The 26,189-nt window shown below is 40.7% G+C and overlaps 3 protein-coding genes across 11 annotated transcripts in view; 2 read left to right on the plus strand and 1 right to left on the minus strand.

The window, feature by feature from the left end:
- The first annotated feature begins 4,863 nt into the window (after positions 1-4,863).
- si:dkey-11p23.7 (V-set and Ig domain-containing protein) lies at positions 4,864-8,119 on the plus strand. Its single transcript, XM_061881768.1, has 3 exons — positions 4,864-4,953; positions 7,221-7,595; positions 7,664-8,119. Exons 1-3 carry the CDS (start codon positions 4,908-4,910, stop codon positions 8,065-8,067), a joined length of 825 nt encoding a protein of 274 aa, XP_061737752.1. The 5' UTR covers positions 4,864-4,907; the 3' UTR covers positions 8,068-8,119.
- A 1,596-nt stretch (positions 8,120-9,715) lies between these two features.
- On the minus strand, positions 9,716-24,922 carry LOC133539677 (IgGFc-binding protein-like). Of its 2 annotated transcripts, none has more exons than XM_061881764.1 (5): positions 23,710-24,922; positions 14,918-14,962; positions 14,133-14,185; positions 11,836-12,966; positions 9,716-11,769 (listed from the first exon to the last, which is right to left on the minus strand). In XM_061881764.1, exons 3-5 carry the CDS (start codon positions 14,182-14,184, stop codon positions 11,357-11,359), a joined length of 1,596 nt encoding a protein of 531 aa, XP_061737748.1. In that variant the 5' UTR covers position 14,185; positions 14,918-14,962; positions 23,710-24,922; the 3' UTR covers positions 9,716-11,356. The 2 variants fall into 2 exon arrangements, with proteins under 2 accessions (XP_061737748.1, XP_061737749.1); XM_061881765.1 differs by lacking the exon at positions 23,710-24,922 and adding an exon at positions 18,171-19,701.
- The window catches only part of LOC133539676 (sodium bicarbonate cotransporter 3-like), a 62,688-nt gene continuing 60,853 nt past the window's right edge, over positions 24,355-26,189 (plus strand). For 5 of the 8 annotated variants that reach the window (XR_009803469.1, XM_061881758.1, XM_061881759.1 and 2 more), the window contains exon 1: positions 24,356-24,542. Coding sequence is in view for 5 of the 8 variants with exons in the window: in XM_061881758.1 (XP_061737742.1) it covers positions 24,501-24,542 (42 nt within the window). In the remaining 3 variants the exon portion in view is untranslated. Of the gene's footprint in view, positions 24,543-26,189 lie in introns of all 8 variants that reach the window. The other 3 variants (XR_009803467.1, XR_009803468.1, XM_061881762.1) reach the window with 2 other exon arrangements.

Below are 26,189 nucleotides of genomic sequence, written 5' to 3' on the forward strand. Positions count from 1 at the left end.
TCGGGAAGGAAATGAGTGTTTTATGCAAGTCACACCCACACACTAGTTCCTATAAAACATGAACAGGACAGCAACATTCTATGCTCTTAAAAAAAAAAGCAGCTGCAATCATTATTTAGATAGATAGATAGATAGATAGATAGATAGATAGATAGATAGATAGATAGATAGATAGATAGATAGAGAGATAGATAGATAGATAGATAGATAGATAGATAGATAGATAGATAGATAGATAGATAGATAGATAGATAGATAGATAGATAGATGGATAGATAGATAGATAGATAGATAGATAGACAGATAGACAGACAGATAAATAGATAGATAGATAGATAGATAGATAGATAGATAGATAGATAGATAGATAGATAGATAGATAGATAAATAGATAGATAGTATTTATTGATTCCTTCAGGAGAGTTGCTCCAGGAAAGTATTTACCTTCTTCTTTTCACGGACATAATAATAGTAATCAATCCGATCCCTACACGTATTTGTATTTATTTATCTTCTGTTGATTACTGCGAGCAAAGACTATCTTTGGTCCGTCAGAGAGACTTTTCTACATGACACTTTTACCAATACAAAGTAAGCACTAGTAAAGTTTTACTCCATTCTACCAATCAAACGGAGCCTGGCAGTCACATGACCGCTCCCAAAGTACACATGGTAAAAAAAGGCATGACATCATCATATCTCTTCAATGTTTACTTTCACAGCATCATGTTAGACCCGCTCGACATCCATTGCTTTCGGTCCCCTAGAGGGGGGGGGGGTTGCTCACATCTGAGGTCCTCTCCAAGGTTTCTCATAGTCAGCATTGTCACTGGCGTCCCACTGGATGTGAATTCTCCCTGCCCACTGGGTGTGAGTTTTCCTTGCCCCTTTTGTGGGTTCTTCCGAGGATGTTGTAGTCGTAATGATTTGTGCAGTCCTTTGAGACATTTGTGGTTTGGGGCTATATAAATACACATTGATTGATTGATTGATTACTTAAAAACTATGAAAAAAACATTTACATCATGTGCTGTCATCTGTCAGTAGAAATTTTCACTTTTAAGCCTCCAAGAATTCCATGTTCAACTACAGAAAACTTGTTAGAAATTAGATTAATTAAATTAATCAAATTAGATCTAAATTCTATTTACTTTTTTTTGTTTTAGCTGTGCTAATGCTAACAATAGCCATGTTATAATGTCATAAATGACCGTAAAATGTGCATCTCTTGTAGTACATTAGTAGTATGTGTCTCTATCTCTCTCTCACACACACACACACACACACCAATTGTAGTGAAAGTACCAGCTACTAAATAAACCAAAAGTTACTTACAATTGTAGTTACTCTGTACTTGAGTAGTTTTTTTAACTAGATACTTAGTTACTCTTACACAAATATATATTTGATTGACAACTTTTTACTTTTTATTTGAGTCATATTCCTCTAAAGCAGGGGTGTCCAAAGTGTGGGCGGCACATGCTAAAAATAGTTTTTAAAAATAAAAATATATTTGTAAATAAATGGAACAAGTGGTAAAAAAAGAGGCAATTTTGACTCCAGTAACACAAAGCTGCTACACAGGCTGTTTTTTTAATTTAAAGCTGTCATTGCTCAAAAAATAATAATCATTTAAAAACAATGTTGTTATGAATTATTGAACTATATAAGGCTCCAATTACTTCACATCAAATATTCCACTTTGAAATATTTTTGGGGGGGCATTTGACATGTTTTGTGTGTTAGCCATTGTGGAGAGACGGAGCCGACGGGCCAATGACTTTGGCCCGGCTCTAGAATGCGGCCAGGAGGCGGAGTATGCAGCGGAACAAAGAGGCGGGGCGTGCCTGGAGCGACGCCGCCACATTCAAGATCAGGTGCGTGACACACACACACCGGTTCTTAATCTTCCTATCTCCTCGCCGCGTTTAAGAGGGGAGAAGGAGGAAGGAGCGAGGGAGAGAGTTGGAGCGTCCACAGGAGAGCAGAAGCGACAACAAAAGACAGAGTGAAGAATGAGCCCCAGGGGAAGACGACGTCATCGGCAGCCGAAAAGCCTGCCGAGACGAGCAGCGGAGGAGGAGGCGCTGAAAAGCGGCCCGATCGACTTTGACGCTTCAATATTTGAAAAAATAAAAGAGTCAAACCTGCTCGACGCGATGTCCTTCCTAGATGGTCCATGCAACCCACGCTACGGCGGTCAGAGTCGTTCACTGCCACATACAAAATAAAGTTTTCTTTGACAAAAAGTGTCAAAGTTTGTTGTTGACGAACCCCAAGATGCAGAGATGGAGGCAGGCATGGAGTGAGAAAACATGGTTTTAATTTAAATACTAGAACTAGAACAAACAAAGGGTACAAACAAAAAGCACGCACGTGGGCGGATAACAAACTAAGGGAGCTAGCACTTGAGCTAGAAAACAAAAAGGGGCCTAGCGTGGAAGCTAGCGGGTAGCAAACAGAAAAACTGGAAACAGGTAATGGCTAACAAGAACAGCTTACCGCTACGACGACAAGGACAAAATGTAGCACGACAGGTAGTAGCTGTAACGATGCCAGACACGACAGGTAGCAACGACACAAGAGCGAAATGTGGCATGACAATACAATAATCCAGCACTGACCGGAGGACAAAAACAGACTCAAATAGTAGCGGGCTGATTGACAACAGGTGTGGCCAGGTGCCAATTAGCCACAGCTGAGGGAAAAAAGCGCTCAGGGAGAAACACAGGAATCCGACAAAATAAGAGCGCTGACTAAAAACAGGAAATACTAAACACAGAGGAAACAAAGACAAATGCAGAGGAAAAAAACTAAAACACAAACAAACTGTCAGGGGAAAGCCTGACAAAAAGGACATAAAACAAACCAAAAAAACATGAACAAATAAAAACCTACAATCGGCGGGTAGATCTGAAGTTGGGTTAAAAGTAAAAAATTTAAAAGAAAAACACATTTTTGACACTTTAAGATTGAATCCCCATTGCTCAACAAATATTAATGGATTACAATCAATGTTCTGAATTATTGACCTATTTAAGACTGCAATTAAATATTCAACTTAGAAAAAATGTTTGAGGAAAATATTGCATATGTTGGGTTTTTGCCATATATAAAACAGTGTTTTGACAAAAAGGGGCATAAAGCAGAAAAATATATATAAAAATAAGACCTGAAGTTAATCTCGAGATTTACAGTGGGGCAGAAAAGTATTTAGTCAGCCACCGATTGTGCAAGTTCTTCCACTTAAAATGATGACAGAGGTATGTAATTTTCATCATAGGTACACTTCAACTGTGAGAGACAGAATGTGGAAAAAAAAAATCCAGGAATTTTAAAGAATTTATTTGTGAATTATGGTGGAAAATAAGTATTTGGTCACTTCAAACAAGGAAGATCTCTGGCTCTCACAGACCTGTAACTTCTTCTTTAAGAAGCGCTTCTGTCCTCCACTCCTTACCTGTATTAATGGGACCTGTTTGAACTTGTTATCTGTATAAAAGACACCTGTCCACAGCCTCAAACAGTCAGACTCCAAACTCCACTATGGCCAAGACCAAAGACCTGTCGAAGGACACCAGGAAAAGAATTGTAGACCTGCACCAGACTGGGAAGAGTGAATCTACAATAGGCAAGCAGCTTGGTGTGAAAAAATCAACTGTGGGAGCAATTATCAGAAAATGGACGACATTCAAGACCACTGATAATCACCCTCGATCTGGGGCTCCACGCAAGATCTCATCCCGTGGGGTCAAAATGACCATGAGAACGGTGAACAAAAATCCCAGAACCACACGAGGGGACCTGGTGGATGACCTGCAAAGAGCTGGGACCAAAGTAACAAAGGTTACCATCAGAAACACACTACGCCGACAGGAAAGCAAATCCTGCAGTGCCAGACGTGTCCCCCTGCTTAAGCCAGTGCATGTCCAGGCCCGTCTGAAGTTTGCCAGAGAGCACATGGGAGAATGTCAAGTGGTCAGATGAAACCAAAATAGAACTCTTTGGTATAAACTCAACTCGTCGTGTTTGGAGGAAGACGAATACTGAGTTGCATCCCAAGAACACCACATGGGGGTGGAAACATCATGCTTTGGGGCTGTTTTTCTGCTAAGGGGACAGGACGATTGATCCGTGTTAAGGAAAGAATGAATGGGGCCATGTATCGTGAGATTTTGAGCCAAAACCTCCTTCCATCAGTGAGAGCTTTGAATGGTTGACCAAATACTTATTTTCCACCATAATTTACAAATAAATTCTTTAAAATTCCTACAATGTGAATTCCTGGATTTTTTTTTCACATTCTGTTTCTCACAGTTGAAGTGTACCTCTGATGAAAATTACAGACCTCTGTCATTATTTTAAGTGGGAGAACTTGCACAATCGGTGGCTGATTAAACACTTTTTTGCCCCACTGTAAGTGTGAATTAAAAAAAAAAATCTTAGTTTTATTTATTTTTAACATTATTATGACCAAGACCCTGGCCAGCCCCCGTGCCCTAAACGTAAAAAAAAACATAGTTTTTAAAAAATGAAATATATCAAAATAGGCCCCCGCATAATTTAATTTTGCAGTGGCCGGCCATTAGTGGGAAAAAGGTAAAGAACTCCTGTTCTAAAGCGACGGTACTTTTACTTCAGTACAATTTTGACTACTGTAGCCACTTTTGCCTATTTGTGCCGTCTGACAGTTATCATATACAAATATGGCCCAAAATATAACCAATACTGCATTCACCGTGTTGACCGTTGTAGTTTCAAAGTGGACCTGAAGAACCCGGTTCGTCAACAACACTTCCTTTGACCTTTTGACTCATGTGTCTTGTGGCGATGTTTCATGCAGACAAAGCTTCCTCAAAAGTCACAGTGGAAAGACACACACCCACACGCACACACACTGGTGCGCCATGGAGGTTGTCTTGTGCGTTGCGTTATTGTTTGCTGCTAGTGAAGGTGAGTTGAACTACACACCTGCATTGTATCAGTGCTAGTGTGTTTGTTATTGTGTGTTTCTAAGGCAGGGGTCACCAACCTTTTTTGAAACCAAGAGCTACTTTTTGGGTACTGATTAATGCCAGTTTGATACACACTTAAATAAATTGCCAGAAAGAGCCAATTTGCTCAATTTACCTTTGATAAATAAATCTATATGTATATAAAATTGGTATTTTTGTCCGTCATTCCGTTGTACTTTTTTTTTCTTTTACGGAAGGTTATTTGTAGAGAATAAATGATGAAAAAAAACACTTAATTGAACGGTTTAAAAAAGGAGAAAACACGAAAAAAATGTAAATACAATTTTGAAACATAGTTTATCTTCAATTTCGACTCTTTAAAATTTGAAATTCAACCGAAAAAAATTAATATAAAAATAATTCGAATCTTTTTGAAAAAAAATAAGAAAAATAATTATGGGACATCATTAGTAATTTTTCCTGATTAAGATTGATTTTAGAATTTTGATGACATGTTTTAAATAGGTTAAAATCCAATCTGCACTTTGCTATAATATATAACAAATTGGACCAAGCTATATTTCTAACAAAGACCAATCATTATTTCTTCCAGATTTTCCAAAACAAAAATTTTAAAAGACATTCAAAAGACTTTGAAATAAGATTTAAAATTGATTCGACAGATTTTCTCGATTTGCCAGAATAATTTTTTTTAAATTTTAATCATAATAAGTTTGAAGAAATATTTCACAAATATTCTTCGTCAAAAAAAACAGAAGCTAAAATGAAGAATTAAATTAAAATGCATGTATTATTCTTTACAAAAAAAAAAAAAAAATACTTCAACATTGATCCAAATCAGGGGTCGGGAACCTTTTTGGCTGAGAGAGCCCTTAAAGCCAGATATTTCAAAATGTATTTCCATGAGAGCCATATAGGTGGCGACTTGTCCAGGGTGTACGCCGCCTTCCGCTCGATTTTAGCTGAGATAGGCACCAGCGCCCCCCGCGACCCTAAAGGTAATAAGCGGTAGAAATGGATGGATGGATGGATGAATACAACTAAATGCGTGCATTTTTAAGTAAGACCAATATTTTTAGAGTATAATAAGTCTCTTATTCTTTTTAATAACATTGTTATTTTAAAGCTAACCAATAATAAATATAATACTTCTTACCATCTATCAATCAATCAATCAATGTTTATTTATATAGCCCCAAATCACAAAGGTCTCAAAGGACTGCACAAATCATTACGACTACAACATCCTCGGAAGAACCCACAAAAGGGCAAGGAAAACTCACACCCAGTGGGCAGGGAGAATTCACATCCAGTGGGACGCCAGTGACAATGCTGACTATGAGAAACCTTGGAGAGGACCTCAGATGTGGGCAACCCCCCCCCTCTAGGGGACCGAATGCAATGGATGTCGAGCGGGTCTAACATGATACTGTGAAAGTTCAATCCATAGTGGCTCCAACACAGACGCGAAAGTTCAGTTCAAGCGGATCCAAGACAGCAGCGAGAGTCCCGTCCACAGGAAACCATCTCAAGCGGAGGCGGATCAGCAGCGTAGAGATGTCCCCAACCGATACATCGATGCACTTCTTGAACAGGTGCGATAGAAAATGGATGGTTGGATTAAAATGCATGAGGTTTTATAATTTGAACGTTATTTTTAACACTGTGATTACCAGCGGAATTATTCATTCCTTATCGTGTTAAGCAATGTCAGCTAATATTTATCTGAGAGCCAGATGCAGTCATCAAAAGAGCCACAGGTTCCCTACCCCTGATCTAAATTGTCAGGAAAGAAGAGGAAGGAATTTAAAAGGTAAAAAGGTACATGTGTTTAAAAATCCTAAAATCATTTTTAAGGTTGATTTTTTTCTCTAAAGTTGTCTTTCTGAAAGTTATAAGAAGCAAAGTAAAAAAATGAATGAATTTATTTAAACAAGTGAAGACCAAGTATTTAAAATATTTTCTTGGATTTTCAAATTCTATTTGAGTTTTGTCTCTCTTAGAATTAAAAATGTCGAGCAAAGCGAGACCAGCTTGCTAGTGAATAAAAAAAAATAAAAAAAAACAGAGGCAGCTCACTGGTAAGTGCTGCTATTTGAGCTATTTTTAGAACAGGCCAGCGGGCGACTCGTCTGGTCCTTACGGGCTACCTGGTGCCCGCGGGCACCTCGTTGGTGACCCCTGTTCTAAAGTGTGTGTATTTATTCATGATAGGCCGATAGATCAATGCGTGGATGTACACAGGCTCTAAGAGTAGCGACTGGGCCGTGCGCGTGCAGGCGGAGGTGCGGGCCATGGAGGGTTACCCTGCGGTGCTGCCGTGCACCTTCCTCCACCCGCCGCATTCCCAGCATTCCTCTGTGCGGGTGCTGTGGCGGCAGGGTCACGACGAAGTCGTCTACCGCTGTTCCACTCGGGCGGGGGCCCCAGCCTGCGAGCCCGGACCGCAGCAGGACCAGCGGTACCGACTCGAGGGCGACCCGCGCGAGCACGATCTGTCGCTGCGCATCAACGGCGCCGCCCTGCAGGACAGCGGCCGCTACTACTGCGGCATAGAGGTGGAGGGTCCCGAGGACGTGAGCGTTGAGGACAAGATGGGGACCCTTCTGAGAGTAGAGGGTAAGTGGTGAGGACCTGAAGTCCCCTTGAAGACGACACCGTCCTTCACTTTTGTCTGTTTGCTACAGCTGTTCCCAGCATTATGTCTCTGTGGGTGGAGGGGGGGGAGGACGTTGGCTACACGGCTCTGTGCCAGGTCCAAGGCTCGCCGCTGCCCGACATCCAGTGGCTAAGTCCGGACCGCCTTCTGGAAGGTTCTGCAGTTACAACTCCGAGCGAGGCTACCAGCTACCTCACCGTCAGCCAACTGCCAGGCGTGGAACTCGGACAGCAGATCACCTGCAGCGCCTCCAACCCGCTTGGCAAAGACAAGGCCATGATGTATCTGCTGTCCCCACGGACCCTGCCAACTGACACCGGGGTACCACCCTTTCTATTGCTGCTTCTGTCCTTGTCTCTAGGGTCGAAGGCCATCCTGCTGGTGGGGCTGGGGGTGTGGCTCATTCAGGCTAGAGCACTGTGGAACAAGTGACCCACCCCGAACTTGGTACCCACACAAGTCCAATAAAGATTTTTAATCCTCATTTAATCTCTCTCTGTACACGCACATGTAAGAATCTGCCTGGTCCTGCCGAGGCTCAAAGCATGGGTCCTCAGAGTGAGAGTGCTAGGCATCGAGCTAAAAGCCCTACAGTAGCTGTCAACTGAATGTCCAGGACAAGGTCTTAAAGGCCTACTGAAATGAGATTTTCTTATTTAAACGGGGATAACAGGTCCATTCTATGTGTCATGCTTGATCATTTCGCGATATTGCCATATTTTTGCTGAAAGGATTTAGCAGAGAACATCGACGATAAACTTGCCTGTACCGGAAGTAGAAGCCGATGTGCACGTGACGTCACGGGTGTGAGGGCTCCTCACATCCGCACATTGATTACAATCATGGACACCAGCAGTGCCAGCAAATCTGACCAAGAAAGCGACAATTTCCCCATTAATTGGAGCAGGGATGAAAGATTTGTGGATGAGGATAGTGAGAGTGAAGGACTAGAAAAAAGAAAACAAAAAGACAGGGCAGTGGGAGCGATTCAGATGTTATTAGACACATTTACTAGGATAATTCTGGAAAATCCCTTATCTGCTTATTGTGTTACTAGTGTTTTAGTGAGATTATAAAGTCATACCTGAAAGTCGGAGGGGTGTGGTGACCGCCAGTGTCTCTGAGGGAAGCCATGGAGGAGCCAAGAAAGTCGCAGCTGCCTCTTAGACAGCTGCAGGAAGAATGGCACAAGCTCCGCTCATGTTTATGTTCAAGCTCTATTTAGTAATACAACTCTAACATTTGACAACCAAACAATTAAACAAGGCGACACGGTAAAGAATCTGGGTGTTATCTTCGACCCAACTCTCTCCTTTGAGGCACACATTAAAAGCGTTACTAAAACGGCCTTCTTTCATCTCCGTAATATCGCTAAAATTCGCTAAAGACGCTGAGATCATTATCCATGCGTCTAACAATCTATGTGAAACCTTTCAATCCGGTTTCAGGGCAAATCACTCCACAGAGACAGCCCTCGCAAAAATGACTAATGATCTATTGATAACGATGGATTCTGATGCGTCATCTATGTTGCTACTCCTCGATCTTAGCGCTGCTTTCGATACCGTCGATCATAATATTTTATTAGAACGTATCAAAACGCGAATTGGTATGTCAGACTTAGCCCTGTCTTGGTTTAACTCTTATCTTACTGATAGGATGCAGTGCGTCTCCCATAACAATGTGACCTCGGACTACGTTAAGGTAACGTGTGGAGTTCCCCAGGGTTCGGTCCTTGGCCCTGCACTCTTCAGCATCTACATGCTGCCGCTAGGTGACATCATACGCAAATACGGTGTTAGCTTTCACTGTTATGCTGATGACACCTAACTCTACATGCCCCTTAAGCTGACCAACACCCCGGATTGTAGTCAGCTGGAGGCGTGTCTTAATGAAATTAAACAATGGATGTCCGCTAACTTTTTGCAACTCAACGCCAAAAAAACGGAAACGCTGATTATCGGTCCTGCTAGACACCGACCTCTATTTAATGATACAACTCTAACATTTGACAACCAAACAATTAAACAAGGCGACACGGTAAAAAATCTGGGTATTATCTTCGACCCAACTCTCTCCTTTGAGTCACACATTGAAAGCGTTACTAAAACGGCCTTCTTTCATCTCCGTAATATCGCTAAAATTCGCTCCATTCTGTCCACTAAAGACGCCGAGATCATTATCCATGCGTTTGTTACGTCTCGTCTCGATTACTGTAACGTATTATTTTCGGGTCTCCCCATGTCTAGCATTAAAAGATTACAGTTGGTACAAAATGCGGCTGCTAGACTTTTGACAAGAACAAGAAAGTTTGATCACATTACGCCTGTACTGGCTCACCTGCACTGACTTCCTGTGCACTTAAGATGTGACTTTAAGGTTTTACTACTTACGTATAAAATACTACACGGTCTAGCTCCATCCTATCTTGCCGATTGTATTGTACCATATGTCCCGGCAAGAAATCTGCATTCAAAAGACTCCGGCTTATTAGTGATTCCCAAAGCCCAAAAAAAGTCTGCGGGCTATAGAGCGTTTTCCGTTCGGGCTCCAGTACTCCCGGTAACAGTTCGAGATGCCACCTCAGTAGAAGCATTTAAGTCTCACCTTAAAACCAATTTGTATACTCTAGCCTTTAAATAGACTCCCTTTTTAGACCAGTTGATCTGCCGTTTCTTTTCTTTTTGTCCTATGTCCCACTCTCCCTTGTGGAGGGGGTCCGGTCCGATCCGGTGGCCATGTACTGCTTGCCTGTGTATCGGCTGGGGACATCTCTGCGCTGCTGATCCGCCTCCGCTTGGGATGGTTTCCTGCTGGCTCCGCTGTGAAAGGGACCGTCGCTGCTGTGTTGGATCCGCTTTGAACAGGACTCTCGCGACTGTGTTGGATCCATTATGGATTGAACTTTCACAGTATCATTTTAGACCCGCTCGACATCCATTGCTTTCCTCCTCTCCAAGGTTCTCATAGTCATCATTGTCACCGACGTCCCACTGGGTGTGAGTTTTCCTTGCCCTTATGTGGGCCTACCGAGGATGTGGTAGTGGTTTGTGTTGTGGTTTGTGCAGCCCTTTGAGACACTAGTGATTTAGGGCTATACAAGTAAACATTGATTGATTGGTTTACGGTAAGAGCCGACTTATTACCACAATTTTCTCACCGAAACCTGCCGGTTGACATGTGGTAGAGAAACATGTTCGCTTGACCGCTCTGTTCCATATTAAAGCTTCACAACAAACAAAGAAACACCGGCTGTGTTTCGGTGCTAAAGACAGCTGCAATCCACCGCTTTCCACCAACAGAATTCTTCTTTGACGTCTCCATTATTAATTGAACAAATTGAAAAAAAGATTCAGCAACACAGATGTCCAGAATACTGTGTAATTATGCGATTAAAACCGGAAGACTTTCAGCCGTGAGTGGTGCTGGGATAAAATGACCGCTCCAACCAATAACGTCACAAGCACGCGTCAACATAAGCGTCATCATTCCGCGACGTTTTCAACAGGACACTTGGCGGGAAATTTAAAATTGCAATTGAGTAAACTAAAAAGGCCGTATCGGCATGTGTTGCAATGTTAATATTTCATCATTGATATATAAACTATCAGACTGCGTGGACGGTAGTAGTGGGTTTCAGTAGGCCTTTAAGGTATCAGGTATCACACACACACACACACACACACACACACACACATACATGTACACACTAGCATGAGATCTACTGCACGGGGAAGAGAACCGGTTCACGGTAGCAAATGGGACGGACTGGTTGGCAACAGTCGTCATCGCTCCAGCTAAAGTCCTGACCCGCTTCTAGACTCACGGTCCCACACTGGCTGCCCTGTGCACTGCTTGGCTCCGCCCCCTTCCATCTGGTGTCGGTGACTGGCGCCTTGTTGAGCCAGTACCACTCTCCAGTCAGCCAACTACGACGCAAGCCGATCCACGCCCGCCTAAGGTCGACGTCTTGTACCTGCTGGACTTTAGCGTGGACGTAGTTCTGCAGCGGTAGCGTGGACAAGCTGACCAGCTGCAGGTTTTTGCCTCGGCAGTACTTGACGGACTCCTGCCAGCTTACCGCCTCTTGGCCAACTTCTAGAATGTCAGGTGACAGGACGCAGCCTCTGGGATCTGTTGAGGACACAGATGTCCAAATAAAGACACAAGTGGTCTTCCTGTCTTACCTTCTGGACTCACCTGAGGTCTGACTGACGGCAGGCGCCGGATTCCCAAACAGAGCACCGCCCCTTTCTCCCATGTAGTAGACGGCAATTTTGTGGGAACTGTGCCAGATGGCGGTATCCGACGTCAACTCAACAACTGTGGAGACGTGATCCGTCCCCTTTAGATTCTCCCACGCAGCGTTCTCTGCAGCATCTCTTCCAACATGGACCCCGTCAGTGAGGTCCTTGTGGACCACGATCACTGCAGAGTTCTGAATGCTTGGAATGGCGGTGACGACGTAACAGGAAGCAAAGTCAGCCTCCGAGATGAGTGGGAGGAGCATGCCAGGCCGGTGGAGGAGGACGTTTCCAGTGATCTCCACCAGAGGGGTGTTTGGGTCCAAGTCCTCTGTTGTGGACCGTTGTTCCTGGGACAGAAGCAGGGAGGTTTGGTCCCTGGAGAGTGCCATGGGGATGAAGAAAGTCTTCCTCTGCTGTGTGGCAGGCGGCAGCGTGGCGTACAGCAAAGAGCAGCTACAATTGTGAATCATGGCACACGTGTGACTGAACAGCACCGCCGCCGGGTGTTGGACCCTCAGGACCGTCCAAGCGTCGTCGACCGTCAGCCAAAACTGAGCGGCGTGATACGGCTCCAGCTCTGACTCTGCGATGTCATCACCTTCCAGCATGACTTTGTTTTGTTTGTCCGCGTTGACGACGACAAGCCTGAAGGGGCCTCGCTCCGTCACGTTGACGCTGACTGCGTCGGCCGGATCAGTGGTGCCTTGGATTCTGGGTATCGGCGGGATGAAGTACTCAGTGCCTAGTCTCTTTATGGGCAGAACCAGAGCGCTCTGGACGCTGTCGGCCTTAAGGCTGAGGGCTTGGACCACGATGACCTTGGTGCTGCTCACCCGGACCACCCTGTTGGACACATGCTTCCGGCGCAGTTCGTCTTGGCGGTAGAAGAAGAAGCGCTGAGTTTCAGCGGCGCTCAGAGTCCGACTCTCTACTTGGCTGGATGTGTTAACCGTGACGTGAGTGTCGCGGTACAGAGCAGTCACCTGCACCTGGTTCTGAGGGCCTTCGGGGTAAAAGTAGGCCACATTCTCTGGAAAAACCACCAGGAAGTTCAAACCCCTACTGATTTCTGCCTCAGATGATTCTGCAAAGCAATAATTCAAATTGTCACTGTGCGGGTATGAACACGGGATCCTTTAAAGGTCTACTGAAACTCGCTACTAGCGACCACTCAGTCTGATAGTTTATATATCAATGATGAAATATTAACATTGCAACACATGCCAATACGACCGGTTTAGTTTACTAAATTACAATTTTAAATTCTCGCGGAGATTCTTGTTGAAAATGTCGCGGAATGATGACGCGTGCGAGTGACGTCACGGACTGTCAGGAAATATTAGCACAGCACCATTTGCGGCTAAAAGTCGTATCTTTTCATCGCGCAATCAAACAGTATTCTGGACATCTGTTGCAATTTGTTCAATTAATAATGTAGAGGTCAAAGTAGAAAGACGGAGTTGGGAAGCTTTAGCCTTTAGCCACACAAACACACGGTGATTCCTTGTTTAAAATTCCCGGAGGTGAAGCTTTACTATGGATCAGAGCGGTCAAGCGGACATGGTTCCCGACCACTTGTCAATCGGCAGGTTTCGGTGAGAAAATTGAGTTAAAAAGTCGCCTCTTACCGGAGATCTGTGGAGTTTGCGCCATCCTTGTGTCTGCCGTGACTTCCATCAGACACTGGCCTCAAGACACCCGTGGACACACCCCTCCGACTATCAGGTACTATTTAATCTCACTAAAACACTACCAACACAATAGAAAGATAAGGTATTTCCCAGAATGATCCTAGTAAATGTGTCTAAAAACATCTGTATCCGTCCCAATGCAATCGCCTTTTTTTTTTTTACTTTATTTATTTATTTCTAGTCTTTCACTCTAAATTTCCTCATCCACGAATCTTTCATCCTCGCTCAAATTAATGAAGAAATTGTTGTTTTTTCGGTCCGAATAGCTCTTTTTGTTGGAGGCTCCCATTATAAACAATGTGAGGATGTGAGGAGCCCTCACACCGGTGACGTCATCGTCTGCTACTTCCGGTAAAGGCAAGGTTTTTTTTATTAGCGATCAGAAGTTGGGAACTTTATCGTCGATGTTCTCTACTAAATCCTTTCGGCAAAAATATGGCAATATCACGAAATGATCAAGTATGACACATAGACTGGACCTGCTATCCCTGTTTAAATAAGAAAATCTCATTTCAGTAGGCCTTTAAGATTGACTTTGGCACCGTGGAGCAAGACTCACGAGGCTGTATCGCCCCCAGCAGGAGAAGCAGCGGTACTGCAGGCTCCAACATCCTATGGGAGGAAACAAAGATTCAAGGAACTTTATTGTCAAAGCAGAACCCCAGCATGCACAAGACATTCAAAACAACATTGAGAACTTGTTGAATTAGGTCCTGACGTTGAGCAACGCAGACATAACGTTGAAACAACATGCTTTTTGACAACAAGTAATCAATTTTAATTAAATATCCAAACACAGTGTTACAGTTCAAACTGAGGGAACATTTTACAGTGGCCAAAAAGATTAAATATACTTGTTAAATAAAACCTCTGCCTTGTTTTTAATGAATACTTTGGCCTATCACGCTACTGTGTTTTGAATGTTGGTCATTGTGGTGGTACTTGGAGTTTTTTCTGAGGTGGTACTTTGTTGGAAAAAGTTTGAGAATGTAATATAAAAATACAGAGTTGATGACTAAATGAGAGGTGGGGTTAGAGTCCTTAGTTGTGTCTCATAATTACATTTTTATCTTAATTAAAGACAATTTTAACAACAGCGTGCTGCCAACTTTTCAGTTCCAGCAAGCTCCATGAAGCCCTGCTTAGAGGAGTTTGGTGTGGAAGAAGGAGAAGTAGAACAATTCCCACGCAGACATTGTGACATCTACGAGAAGAAAAGAAAACTGTCCATCTACTTCTTCTAGCCTGACTCCAGCAGTCATCACTTTGAAACCATCTTGTTTCCTTTCAAACGTCTTGTTTTTGCCTAAAGAGTCATTTTATCAACTTAAAGCGGCGTCTTACCTTCCAACCAGTCGTCTTCGCCTTCAGCGTCCTTGACTGTTCTTGCTACCAACATGGAGGCAAACATTTGTCAGTCAAACACGATATTTGCATCGCATCATTATCCCACCGATAAACACTTTGACTGTCAAATCATCCACATGCACATCTACACTTTATACATCTACACTTTATACATCTACGCTTTATACATCTACGCTTTATACATCTACGCTTTATACATCTACGCTTTATACATCTACGCTTTATACATCTACACTTTATACATCTACGCTTTATACATCTACGCTTTATACATCTACGCTTTATACATCTACGCTTTATACATCTACACTTTATACATCTACGCTTTATACATCTACACTTTATACATCTACACTTTATACATCTACACTTCATACATCTACGCTTTATACATCTACGCTTTATACATCTACGCTTTATACATCTACGCTTTATACCTCTACGCTTTATACATCTACGCTTTATACATCTACGCTTTATACATCTACACTTTATACATCTACGCTTTATACATCTACGCTTTATACATCTACGCTTTATACATCTACGCTTTATACATCTACGCTTTATACATCTACGCTTTATACATCTACGCTTTATACATCTACGCTTTATACATCTACGCTTTATACATCTACGCTTTATACATCTACGCTTTATACATCTACGCTTTATACATCTACGCTTTATACATCTACGCTTTATACATCTACACTTTATACATCTACGCTTTATACATCTACACTTTATACATCTACACTTTATACATCTACACTTTATACATCTACACTTTATACATCTACACTTTATACATCTACACTTCATACATCTACGCTTTATACATCTACGCTTTATACATCTACGCTTTATACATCTACGCTTTATACCTCTACGCTTTATACATCTACGCTTTATACATCTACGCTTTATACATCTACACTTTATACATCTACGCTTTATACATCTACGCTTTATACATCTACGCTTTATACATCTACACTTTATACATCTACGCTTTATACATCTACGCTTTATACATCTACGCTTTATACATCTACGCTTTATACATCTACACTTTATACATCTACACTTTATACATCTACACTTTATACATCTACGCTTTATACATCTACGCTTTATACATCTACACTTTATACATCTACACTTTATACATCTACGCTTTATACATCTACACTTTATACATCTACACTTTATACATCTACACTTTATACATCTGCTTTTTATACATCTACACTTTATACATCTTCACTTTATATACTGTATCTACACTTTATACAGTACATCTACAATTTATACATCTACACTTCATACATCTACACGTTATACATCTGGACTTCTCACATCTACACTTTATACATCTACACTTTATACATCTACAATGTATTACATCTCCACTTTATACATTTATACTTTATACATCTACACTTCATATGCCTACAATGTAATACATCTACACTTTATATATCTATACTTTATACCTCTACACTTTATACATTAAACACTTCACACATCTACACTTTATACATCTGCACTTCACACATCAACACATTATACATCTACACTTTATACATCACACTTTATACATCTACACTTTATACATTATACACTTCATACATCTACACTTTATACATCTGCACTTCACACTTCAACACATTATACATCTACACTTTATACATCTACACTTCACACATCTACCTTTCATACATCTACACTTTATACACTTCACACATCTACACTTTATACATCTACACATTATACATTTACACTTTATAAATCTACACTTCATACATCTACACTTTATACATCTGTACTTCATACATCTACACTTTATACATCTCCACTTTATAAATCACACTTTATGCATCTACACTTTATACATTTACACTTCACACATCTACACTTTATACAGTACATCTACACTTTATACACACATCTACACTTTATACATCTACACTTAATACAGCTACACTTTATACATTATACACTTCACACATCTACACTTTATACATCTACACTTTATACATTTACACATTATACATCTACACTTTATACATTTACATTTCATGCATCTACACTTTATACATCACACTTTATACAGCTGCACTTTATACATCAACTCTTTATACATTATACACATCACACATCTACACTTTATACATCTACACTTTTTACATCTACACTTTAAACATTATACACTTCATACATTTACACTTTATACATCTACACTTTATACATCTACACTTTTTACATCTACACTTTAAACATTATACACTTCATACATCCACACTTTATACATTATACACGTCACACATCTACACTTTATACATGGACACTTTATACATCTACACTTTATACATTATACACGACACATCTACACTTTATACATTATACACTTCATATATCTACACTTTATACATCTGCACTTCACACATCAACACATTATACATATACACTTTGTACATCTACACTTTATACATCTACATTTTTTACATCTACACTTTAAACATTATACACTTCATACATTTACACTTTATACATCTACACTTTTTACATCTACACTTTAAACATTATACACTTCATACATCTACACTTTATACATTATACACGTCACACATTTACACTTTATACATGGACACTTTATACATCTACACTTTATACATTATACACGTCACACATCTACACTTTATACATTATACACTTCATATATCTACACTTTATACATCTGCACTTCACACATCAACACATTATACATATACACTTTGTACATCTACACTTCACACATCTACACTTTATAAATCTCTACTTCATACATTTACATTTCATACATCTACACCTTATACATCACACTTTATACATCTACACTTTATACATCACACTTTCTATCCCCTCCTGCTCCAGTCCGACTGCGCCAAATAATAATAATACAAATCCATTTAATAAAGTCAAATATGAATACGGCGACAAGAGAAGTATCCCACACTTCTGTTTTGTAAAGTAAATCTACGTCAACAATATCATTTGCCTGAGTAGCTGGACAGGATAAAAAATAAATACATTAATTAATAATTGAAAAAAAAATGATGGATGATCTACACGTTTTAGAAGCTGTGTGCTAAACAGATCCAGCTTTAGTGAAACACAAAGCATCAAGTAGCAGTATTGCTAAGTGCTAAACGAGATCTACAAACATAATAAAACACTCACTTACAGTACAATGTCTGCTCTCAGTGGGACGCCGACAGATGGGATGTTTATATCTTCCCATTTAGATGAAGAATTAATCATAATCCTAACGATGGTTTAAAAAAGATTTTCGCAAAAAAGTGTATTTTCGCGTCTTTCTCATGTTGGCAATATTCTTGTATCACGGGTATGTACACAACCTTCTACTGTCCAGGTGAGAGGCATGATTTATGATCTAGAATTAACTTTCATCCACTTAGAGGCGATGTAGCATCTCAATGTGTCAATATAGCAGCATAAGCTAGTTCGCGCTCTGTGATCAATGTGCCAATAAAATAGTTTTCCTGCGTTAGCGCTTAAAGCAGGGGTAGGGAACCTATGGCTCTAGAGCCAAATGTGGCTCTTTGGATGACTGCATCTGGCTCTCAGATTGTCAGGTTTGCCCCTGACAGTGTGTTTGTGTTTTAGTTTTTCCTGTGTGTTTGTGTAATATAGTCTTTAGTTCCTGTCAGCGCTCTGTCTTTCTCCCTGAGTGCTGTGTCCCTTCAGCTGCGGCTGATTGGCACCTGGCCACACCTGGTGTCAATCAGCCCGCTCCTATTTAGACCTGTCTTCCCATCCAGTCAGTGCTGAAATATTGTCGATGTCACTTCGGTATTGTCGCTCCTGTCGTGTCGTTTCGTGTCGTGTCATTGCAGCGTAGCGGTAAGCTACATTTCGGTTTCTGTTTGTAGCTTACTGTCTTTTGTTCCCTGCTTCTGTTTTGTTTTCATTCTACAAGTAACGACTTCTGTTTTCTTGCTCGCTACACGCTAGCTTCCACGCTAGGCCCCTTTTTGTTTTTTCTAGCTTCCATGCTAAGCTCCTTTTATTTTCTAGCTCCCATGCTAGCTCTCTTAGTTAGTTATCTGCCTTGTGCGCGCCTTTTGTTGTACCCCTTTGGTTTGTTCTTGTTTTAGTATCTTTATAAAATCATGTTTTCTCACTCCATGCCTGCCTCCATCTTTGCATCTTGGGGTTCGTCACCAACTAACTCTGACACAGATAAATCTTAGCTGACATTGCTTAACACAATAAGTAATGAATATTTTTTCTGGTAATCACATTGTTAAAAATAACGTTCAGAATGGAAAACATTCACATGCATTTTAATCCATCCATCCATTTTCTGCCGCACCTGTTCAAGAAGTCGCATTATTGGTAAGAAGTATTTAATTTATTATTGGTTAGCTTCAGAATAAAACATTTATTACAAATAATAAGAGACTTATTGTACTCTAAAAATGTTGGTCTTACTTAAAAATGCATGCATTTAGTTGTATTCAGTGTTAAAAAAATATTATATGGCTCTCACAGAAATACATTTTAAAATATTTGGCTTTCGTGGCTCTCTCCGCCAAAAAGGTTCCCGACCCCTGGCTTAAAGTAATATTGCTAATACTAATATTCGGGTCACAACACGTAAAAGGAGTATCGTTGGCGCTTTTTGGATGTTTTTCTTTTATGCTTTTTTGGGTAGAAGAGTGTATTCTCATTATCTGCAGTGCTAGCCACCTCGTGCTTGCTGTATTTTACGACTTAGAATACATTTTTTTTGTAAAAACGTGTTTTGAATCTTCCTTTACATAAGGATTGTTAATGGCAGTTCCACTTTAACAAAAAAAATGTAAAAGCATTTGCATTTCACTTCTTACATTGATCAGTTCTATCTTCAATGCACATGCTTAGAAATAGAATGCATCGATGCACTAGTTGGTAGTTCACACACAGGTCACGCTAGAGGTCAAAGGTCACGTGGCGGCCCGGTGAGGGCAAGATTGAAGGTTTCAAATGTAAGCTGTAATTAATGAACTGTGACATCATGCGAGCTTTGTGCACACAACAATGAGCTCATTGTGGTGCAATAATCAGTCAGCAGGAGGGAAACACAAACATGACGGTGCTAATCACAGATAAGTTGTTCAAACAGCCAAACATTGTTAGTTACCATATGAAACAATTACTATTCTCATAAGGCTGCATTCATGGCCTGCGCTGCTTTATTCCACTTGTAATAAAGCATCTATGGGTTCACTTATCTCTCGGCCATGCCTGCTTGCTATAACATTTCATTTTAGATATTTTACTTGAGATAACAAATATTACTAAAAAAAACATTACGATGGAAATTAGTGTTTTCCCGATACCAATATTTTGGTACCAGTACCAAAAATATCTCGATACTTTTCTAAATAAAGGGGACCACAAAAATTAGCATTATTGGCTTTATTTTAACCAGAAAAAATGACGGTACATTAAACATTGGTTCCTTATTGCAAGTTTGTACTTAAATAAAATAATGAGCATACAAGACAACTTGTCTTTTATTAGTAAGTAAGCAAACAAAGGCTCCTAATTTAGTCTGCTGACATGCAGTAACATATTGTGTCATTTCTTTTCTATTATTTTGTCAACATGATTAAGGACAAGTGGTAGAAAATGTATTATTAATCTACTTGTTCATTTAATGTTGATATCTGCTCATGTTCTCGCTTAACATATTCTAGCTACAGTTCTGGTAAAATGTAATAAGTGCTTATTCCATTGTTGTTTGGATACCACATTTTGGGTATCAATTAAATACCAAGTCCTTACAGGATCATACATTGGTCATATAAGTCCTCATGTGTCCAGGGACATATTTCCTGAGTTTATAAACATAATATAAATAAATAAAAAATCCAAAAAAGATGTTGTGATGCCAAAACATATCGATGTAATCATAATAGTATTGACTAGATACGTTCCTGTACAAGCTCCACTCATGTTTACGGTAAGAGCCGACTTATTACCACAATTTTCTCACCGAAACCTGCCGGTTGACATGTGGTAGAGAAACATGTTCGCTTGACTGCTCTGTTCCATATTAAAGCTTCACAACAAACAAAGAAACACCGACTTTTCAGTACTTTTTTAAATAGAGGGGACCACAAAAATGAGCATTATTGGCTTTATTTTAACCAGAAAAAATGACGGTACATTAAACATTTGTTCCTTATTGCAAGTTTGTACTTAAATAAAATAATGAACATACAAGACAACTTGTCTTTTAGTAGTAAGTAAGCAAACAGAGGCTCCTAATTTAGTCTGCTGACATGCGGTATTATTCTAGCTACAGTTCTGGTAAAATGTAATAATTGCTTATTCTATTGTTGTTTGGATACCACAAATTTGGGTATCAATCAAATACCAAGTCCTTACAGGATCATACATTGGTCATATAAGTCCTCATGTGTCCAGGGACATATTTCCTGAGTTTATAAACATAATATAAATAAATAAAAAAAATCCAAACATGTTGTGATGCCAAAACATATCGACGTAATCATAGTAGTATTGACTAGATACGTTCCTGTACTTGGTATCATTACAGTGGATGTTCGGTGTGGATCCACCAATGGGGTTTGGACCAGTACTTTTTAGAGGCGGTATAGTACCGAATATGATTAATTAGTAAGATGCGACTAAGGTTTTACTACTTACGTATAAAATACTACACGGTCTAGCTCCATCCTATCTTGCTGATTGTATTGTACCATATGTCCCGGCAAGAAATCTGCGTTCAAAGAACTCCGGCTTATTAGTGATTCCCAGAGCCCAAAATAAATCTGCGGGCTATAGAGCATTTTCTATTCAGGCTCCAGTACTCAGTTAGAGATGCTACCGCTGTAGAAGCATTTAAGTCCCATCTTAAAACTAATTTGTATACTCTAGCCTTTAAATAGAACCCCCTTTTAGACCAGTTGATCTGCCGTCTCTTTTCTGCTTTGCCCCCCTCTCCATGAAGGAGATTAGGTGACCACAGATGTAGTGCTAGCTGTTCAAAGTCGGGACCCGGGGTGGAACACTCATCTGTGAATCAGTTGGGGACTTCTCTGTGGGGGGTCCCCACATCTACGGTCCCCTCCAAGGTTTCTCATTGTAGCCCATTGGGTTGAGTTTTTCCTTGCCCTAGTGTGGGATCTGAGCCGAGGATGTCGTAGTGGCTGTGCAACCCTTTGAGACACTCGTGATTTAGGGTTATATAAATAAACTTTGATTGATTGAGTATTACAATACTATACCAATACCGGTATACCGCACAACCCTAATAGAAATATAGTAATACCTTTGCATTAGAGCAGTGGTTCTCAACCTTTTTTCAGTGATGTACCCCCTGTGAAAATTTTTTTAATTCAAGTACCCCTTAACAAGAGCAAAGCATTTTTGGTTGAAAAAAAGAGATAAAGAAGTAAAATATAGCACTATGTCATTAGTTTCTGATTTATTAAATTTTAAAACAGTGCAAAAATTGCTAATTGCTTTGTAGATATCAGGAACTTGGTTTGTCGTGATCACAATATGCGGGAGGCAATGTATAGGTAAAAGGGTATCTAAACACTTAAACCAAAAAGAAACAAAAAGGTTAGTGCCCCTAAGAAAAGGCATTGAAGCTTAGGGATGGCTATGCAGAACGAAACTAAAACTGAACTGGCTGCAAAGTATACAAAAACAGAATGCTGGACGACAGCAAAGACTTACAACGTGTGGAGCAGACGGCGTCCACAAAGTACATCCGTACATGACATGACAATCAACAATGTCCCCACAAAGAAGGATGGCGTCCGCACAAATTAAATAGTCTTGATTGCGAAAACAAAGCAGGTGCGGGGAATAGCGTTCAAGGAAGACATGAAACTGCCACAGGAAAATCCCAACAAAACAGGAAAAGAAACCAAAATAGGAGCGCAAGATAAGAACAAAAACACAACACACGGGTGTACACCAAAAACACAAAATAAGTCACGTTGTGATGTGACGGTACACCTACTTTGAGACAAGAGCTATATAGTGATGCATGGTTGGTTATGCTTGAAATGAATGTCCACAATTGCGAGAACGACTTTTTATCGTCAATATCGGCTGCTGAGTTTCATTTTTTTATGTTTTCTGCGTGTGGTGTGCCTCCGGATTTTTTCAATGAAAAAGAATGTGCCTTGGCTCAGAAAAGGTTGAAAAACACTGCATTAGAGAATATGAAAGGCCTACTGAAACCCACTACTAGCGACCACGCAGTCTGATAGTTTATATATCAATGATGAAATATTAACATTGCAACACATGCCAATATGGCATTTTTAGTTTACTAAATTGCAATTTTAAATTTCCCGGAAGTTTCTTGTTGAAAACGTTGTGTAATGATGACATGTATGCAAGACGTCACAGGCTGTTAAAAATATGAGCGCTGCACACACACACAGCTAAAAGTCGTCTGCTTTAACGGCATAATTATACAGTATTTTGGACATCTGTGTTGTTGAATCTTTTGCAATTTGTTCAATTAATATTGGAGAAGTCAAAGTAGAAAGATTGAGTTGGGAAGCTTTAGCCTTTAGCCACACAAACACACGGTGATTACTTGTTTAAAATTACTGGAGGTGAAACTTTCCTATGGATCAGAGCGCGGTCAAGCCAACATGGATCCCTACTGAATGTCAACCGGAAGGTTTCGGTGAGAAAATTGTGGTTAAAAAGTCAGTTCTTACCGGAGAAAAGCTGAGTTTGTGCCATCCATAGCTGCCGTCGACTCCCCTGAGACACTGCGCGTCAAGACACCCGTGGAGACACCCTTCCGACTATCAGGTACTATTCAACTCACTAAAACACTAGCAACACAATGGAAAGATAAGGGATTTCCCAGAATTATCCTAGTAAATGTGTCTAAAAACATCGGAATCTGTCCCAATGCAATCGCGTTTTTTTTTTTTCCTAGTCCGTCGCTATCAATATCCTCAAACACGAATCTTTCCTCGCTCAAATTAATGGGGAAGTTGTCGTTTTCTCGGTCCGAATAGCACTTTTTGTTGGAGACTCCCATTAAAATCAATGTGAATATGTGAGGAGCCATCAACGGGTGACGTCATCGTCTGCTACTTCCGGTAAAGGCAGGGCTTTTCTGTTAGCGACCAAAAGTTGCGAACTTTATCGTAGATGTTCTCTACTAAATCCTTTCAGCAAAAATACGGCAATATCGCGAAATGATCAAGTATGACACATAGAATGGACCTGCTATCCCCGTTTAAATAAGAAAATCTCATTTCAGTAGGCCTTGAAGTTAGGATGATTGGCGGAACAAAGCCGTTGCTGCGCTGTGATTGGTGGAAAGACATGGCTGTCACAAGGAGGCGGGTCTTCACGCCGGGGGTTTATATGGTCCAAAACCCCCAAAAACTCTGTAGAGAAGCAGGCGAGGAGAGAATCGTTAATGCGCTTCTATATTTGATCACCTTCACGTCTGAAAAATCGTAATCCTCAGAAAGGAGGACGTGTTTTGAAAATGGAGGAGGCGCGCGAACAGATGAGACCGCTGCTCACATCCGTAAGTTATACTCTCCTCAAATAGCTAGCTAGCTGCTCCCATCCCGCTTCAAGATGCGCTAAAGACGGCTGCCCTCGAACAGCAGCTCAAACTTGCGCAGCGCCTTGAACATAACCCTTAACTTTTTAAGTAAGGCATTAAAAAAGCATCTGTTGACTTCTGTTGTCAACGAGGCAAGTTCCAGGAAGTCAGCGCGCGCTCGTCGCCGTGGTTGCGAAGTCCCTCGAGAAGAGTCCAACTTCTAAAACCTGCACGAAACTGTCTCCACTTTGTATTAACATATCTTTTAGGCACCCGGACTAAATGTCCACTAACCGACATAACAACCGGCTTGCGTTATATCCAGCTTCCAGCATTATTTAGTGAAGAAGTTAGATGTCCCCCACGTTATTCCCTCTTCTGCGCTTGCGTCCCAAACACGTGAATACGTAGTGCATTTTGGTGTGATATCGATACCAATGCCTGTATCAAAATATGTTTCGCTACTTTTCGATACATTTTAAAATAAAGGAAAAAAATGTCATCATTGGCTTTTATGCAACAGAAAATGGTATGATACATTAAAGGCCTACTGAAATGAGATGTTCTTATTCAAACAGGGATAGCAGGTCCATTCCATGTGTCATACTTGATCATTTCACAATATTGCCATATTTTTGCTGAAAAGGATTGAATAGAGAACATCGACGATAAAGTTGGCAACTTTAGGTCGCTAATAAAAAAGCCTTGCATTTACCGGAAGTAGCAGACAATGTGCGCGTGACGTCACGGGTTGTAGGGCTCCTCACATTGTTTATAATTATAGCCTCCAGCAGCAAGAGCTATTCGGACCGAGAAAGCGACAATTTCCCCATTAATTTGAGCGAGAATGAAAGATTCGTGGATAAGGAAAGTTAGAGTGAAGCACATAAAAAAAAAAAAGGCGACAGCTCCAGGCAACGGCGGCAGTGGGGCCGTTTCAGATGTAATAGACACATTTACTAGGATAATTCTGGAAGATCCCTTCTCTTCTTATTGTTTTAATAGTGTTTTAGTGAGATTGTAATGTCATACCTGAAAGTCGGATGGCTGCGGTGAACGCCAGTGTCTCTGAGAGAAGCCGAGAGGAGCCAAGATCACAGCTGCCTTTTTGAGCTGCAGGAGGAAGTCCCATAATCCGCTTCACAATAACACCACAATTTTCCCATCCAAAAACATGCTGGTTGACGTAGAGAAACATGTTCGCTTGACTGCTCTGTGTTAAAGCTTCACAACAAACAAAGAAACACCGGCTGTGTTTCGGTGCTAAAGGTGTCAGAGTTATTAGTTGATGAACCCCATGATGCAGAGAAGGAGGCAGGCATTGAATGGGAAAACACGATTTAATGTCAATAATAGAACAAGAACAAACAAAAAGCGCGCACATGGGCGGAATAACAAACTAAGGGTCTTTAGCATAGAAGCTAGCAAGAAACAAAAAAAAGGACCTAGCGTGGAAGCTAGCGGGTAGCAAACAGGAAAAACCGGAAATGGCTAATGCTAACAGAAACAGCTTACCGCTACGACGACCAGGACAAAATGTAGCATGACAGGTAGTAGCTGTAACAAAACGACACGTAGCACGACAAGAGTGATATGTGGCAACGGCAATACAATACAATCATCCAG

Source organism: Nerophis ophidion, linkage group LG21 (genome assembly GCF_033978795.1).
Source record: "Nerophis ophidion isolate RoL-2023_Sa linkage group LG21, RoL_Noph_v1.0, whole genome shotgun sequence".
NCBI lineage: Eukaryota > Metazoa > Chordata > Actinopteri > Syngnathiformes > Syngnathidae > Nerophis > Nerophis ophidion.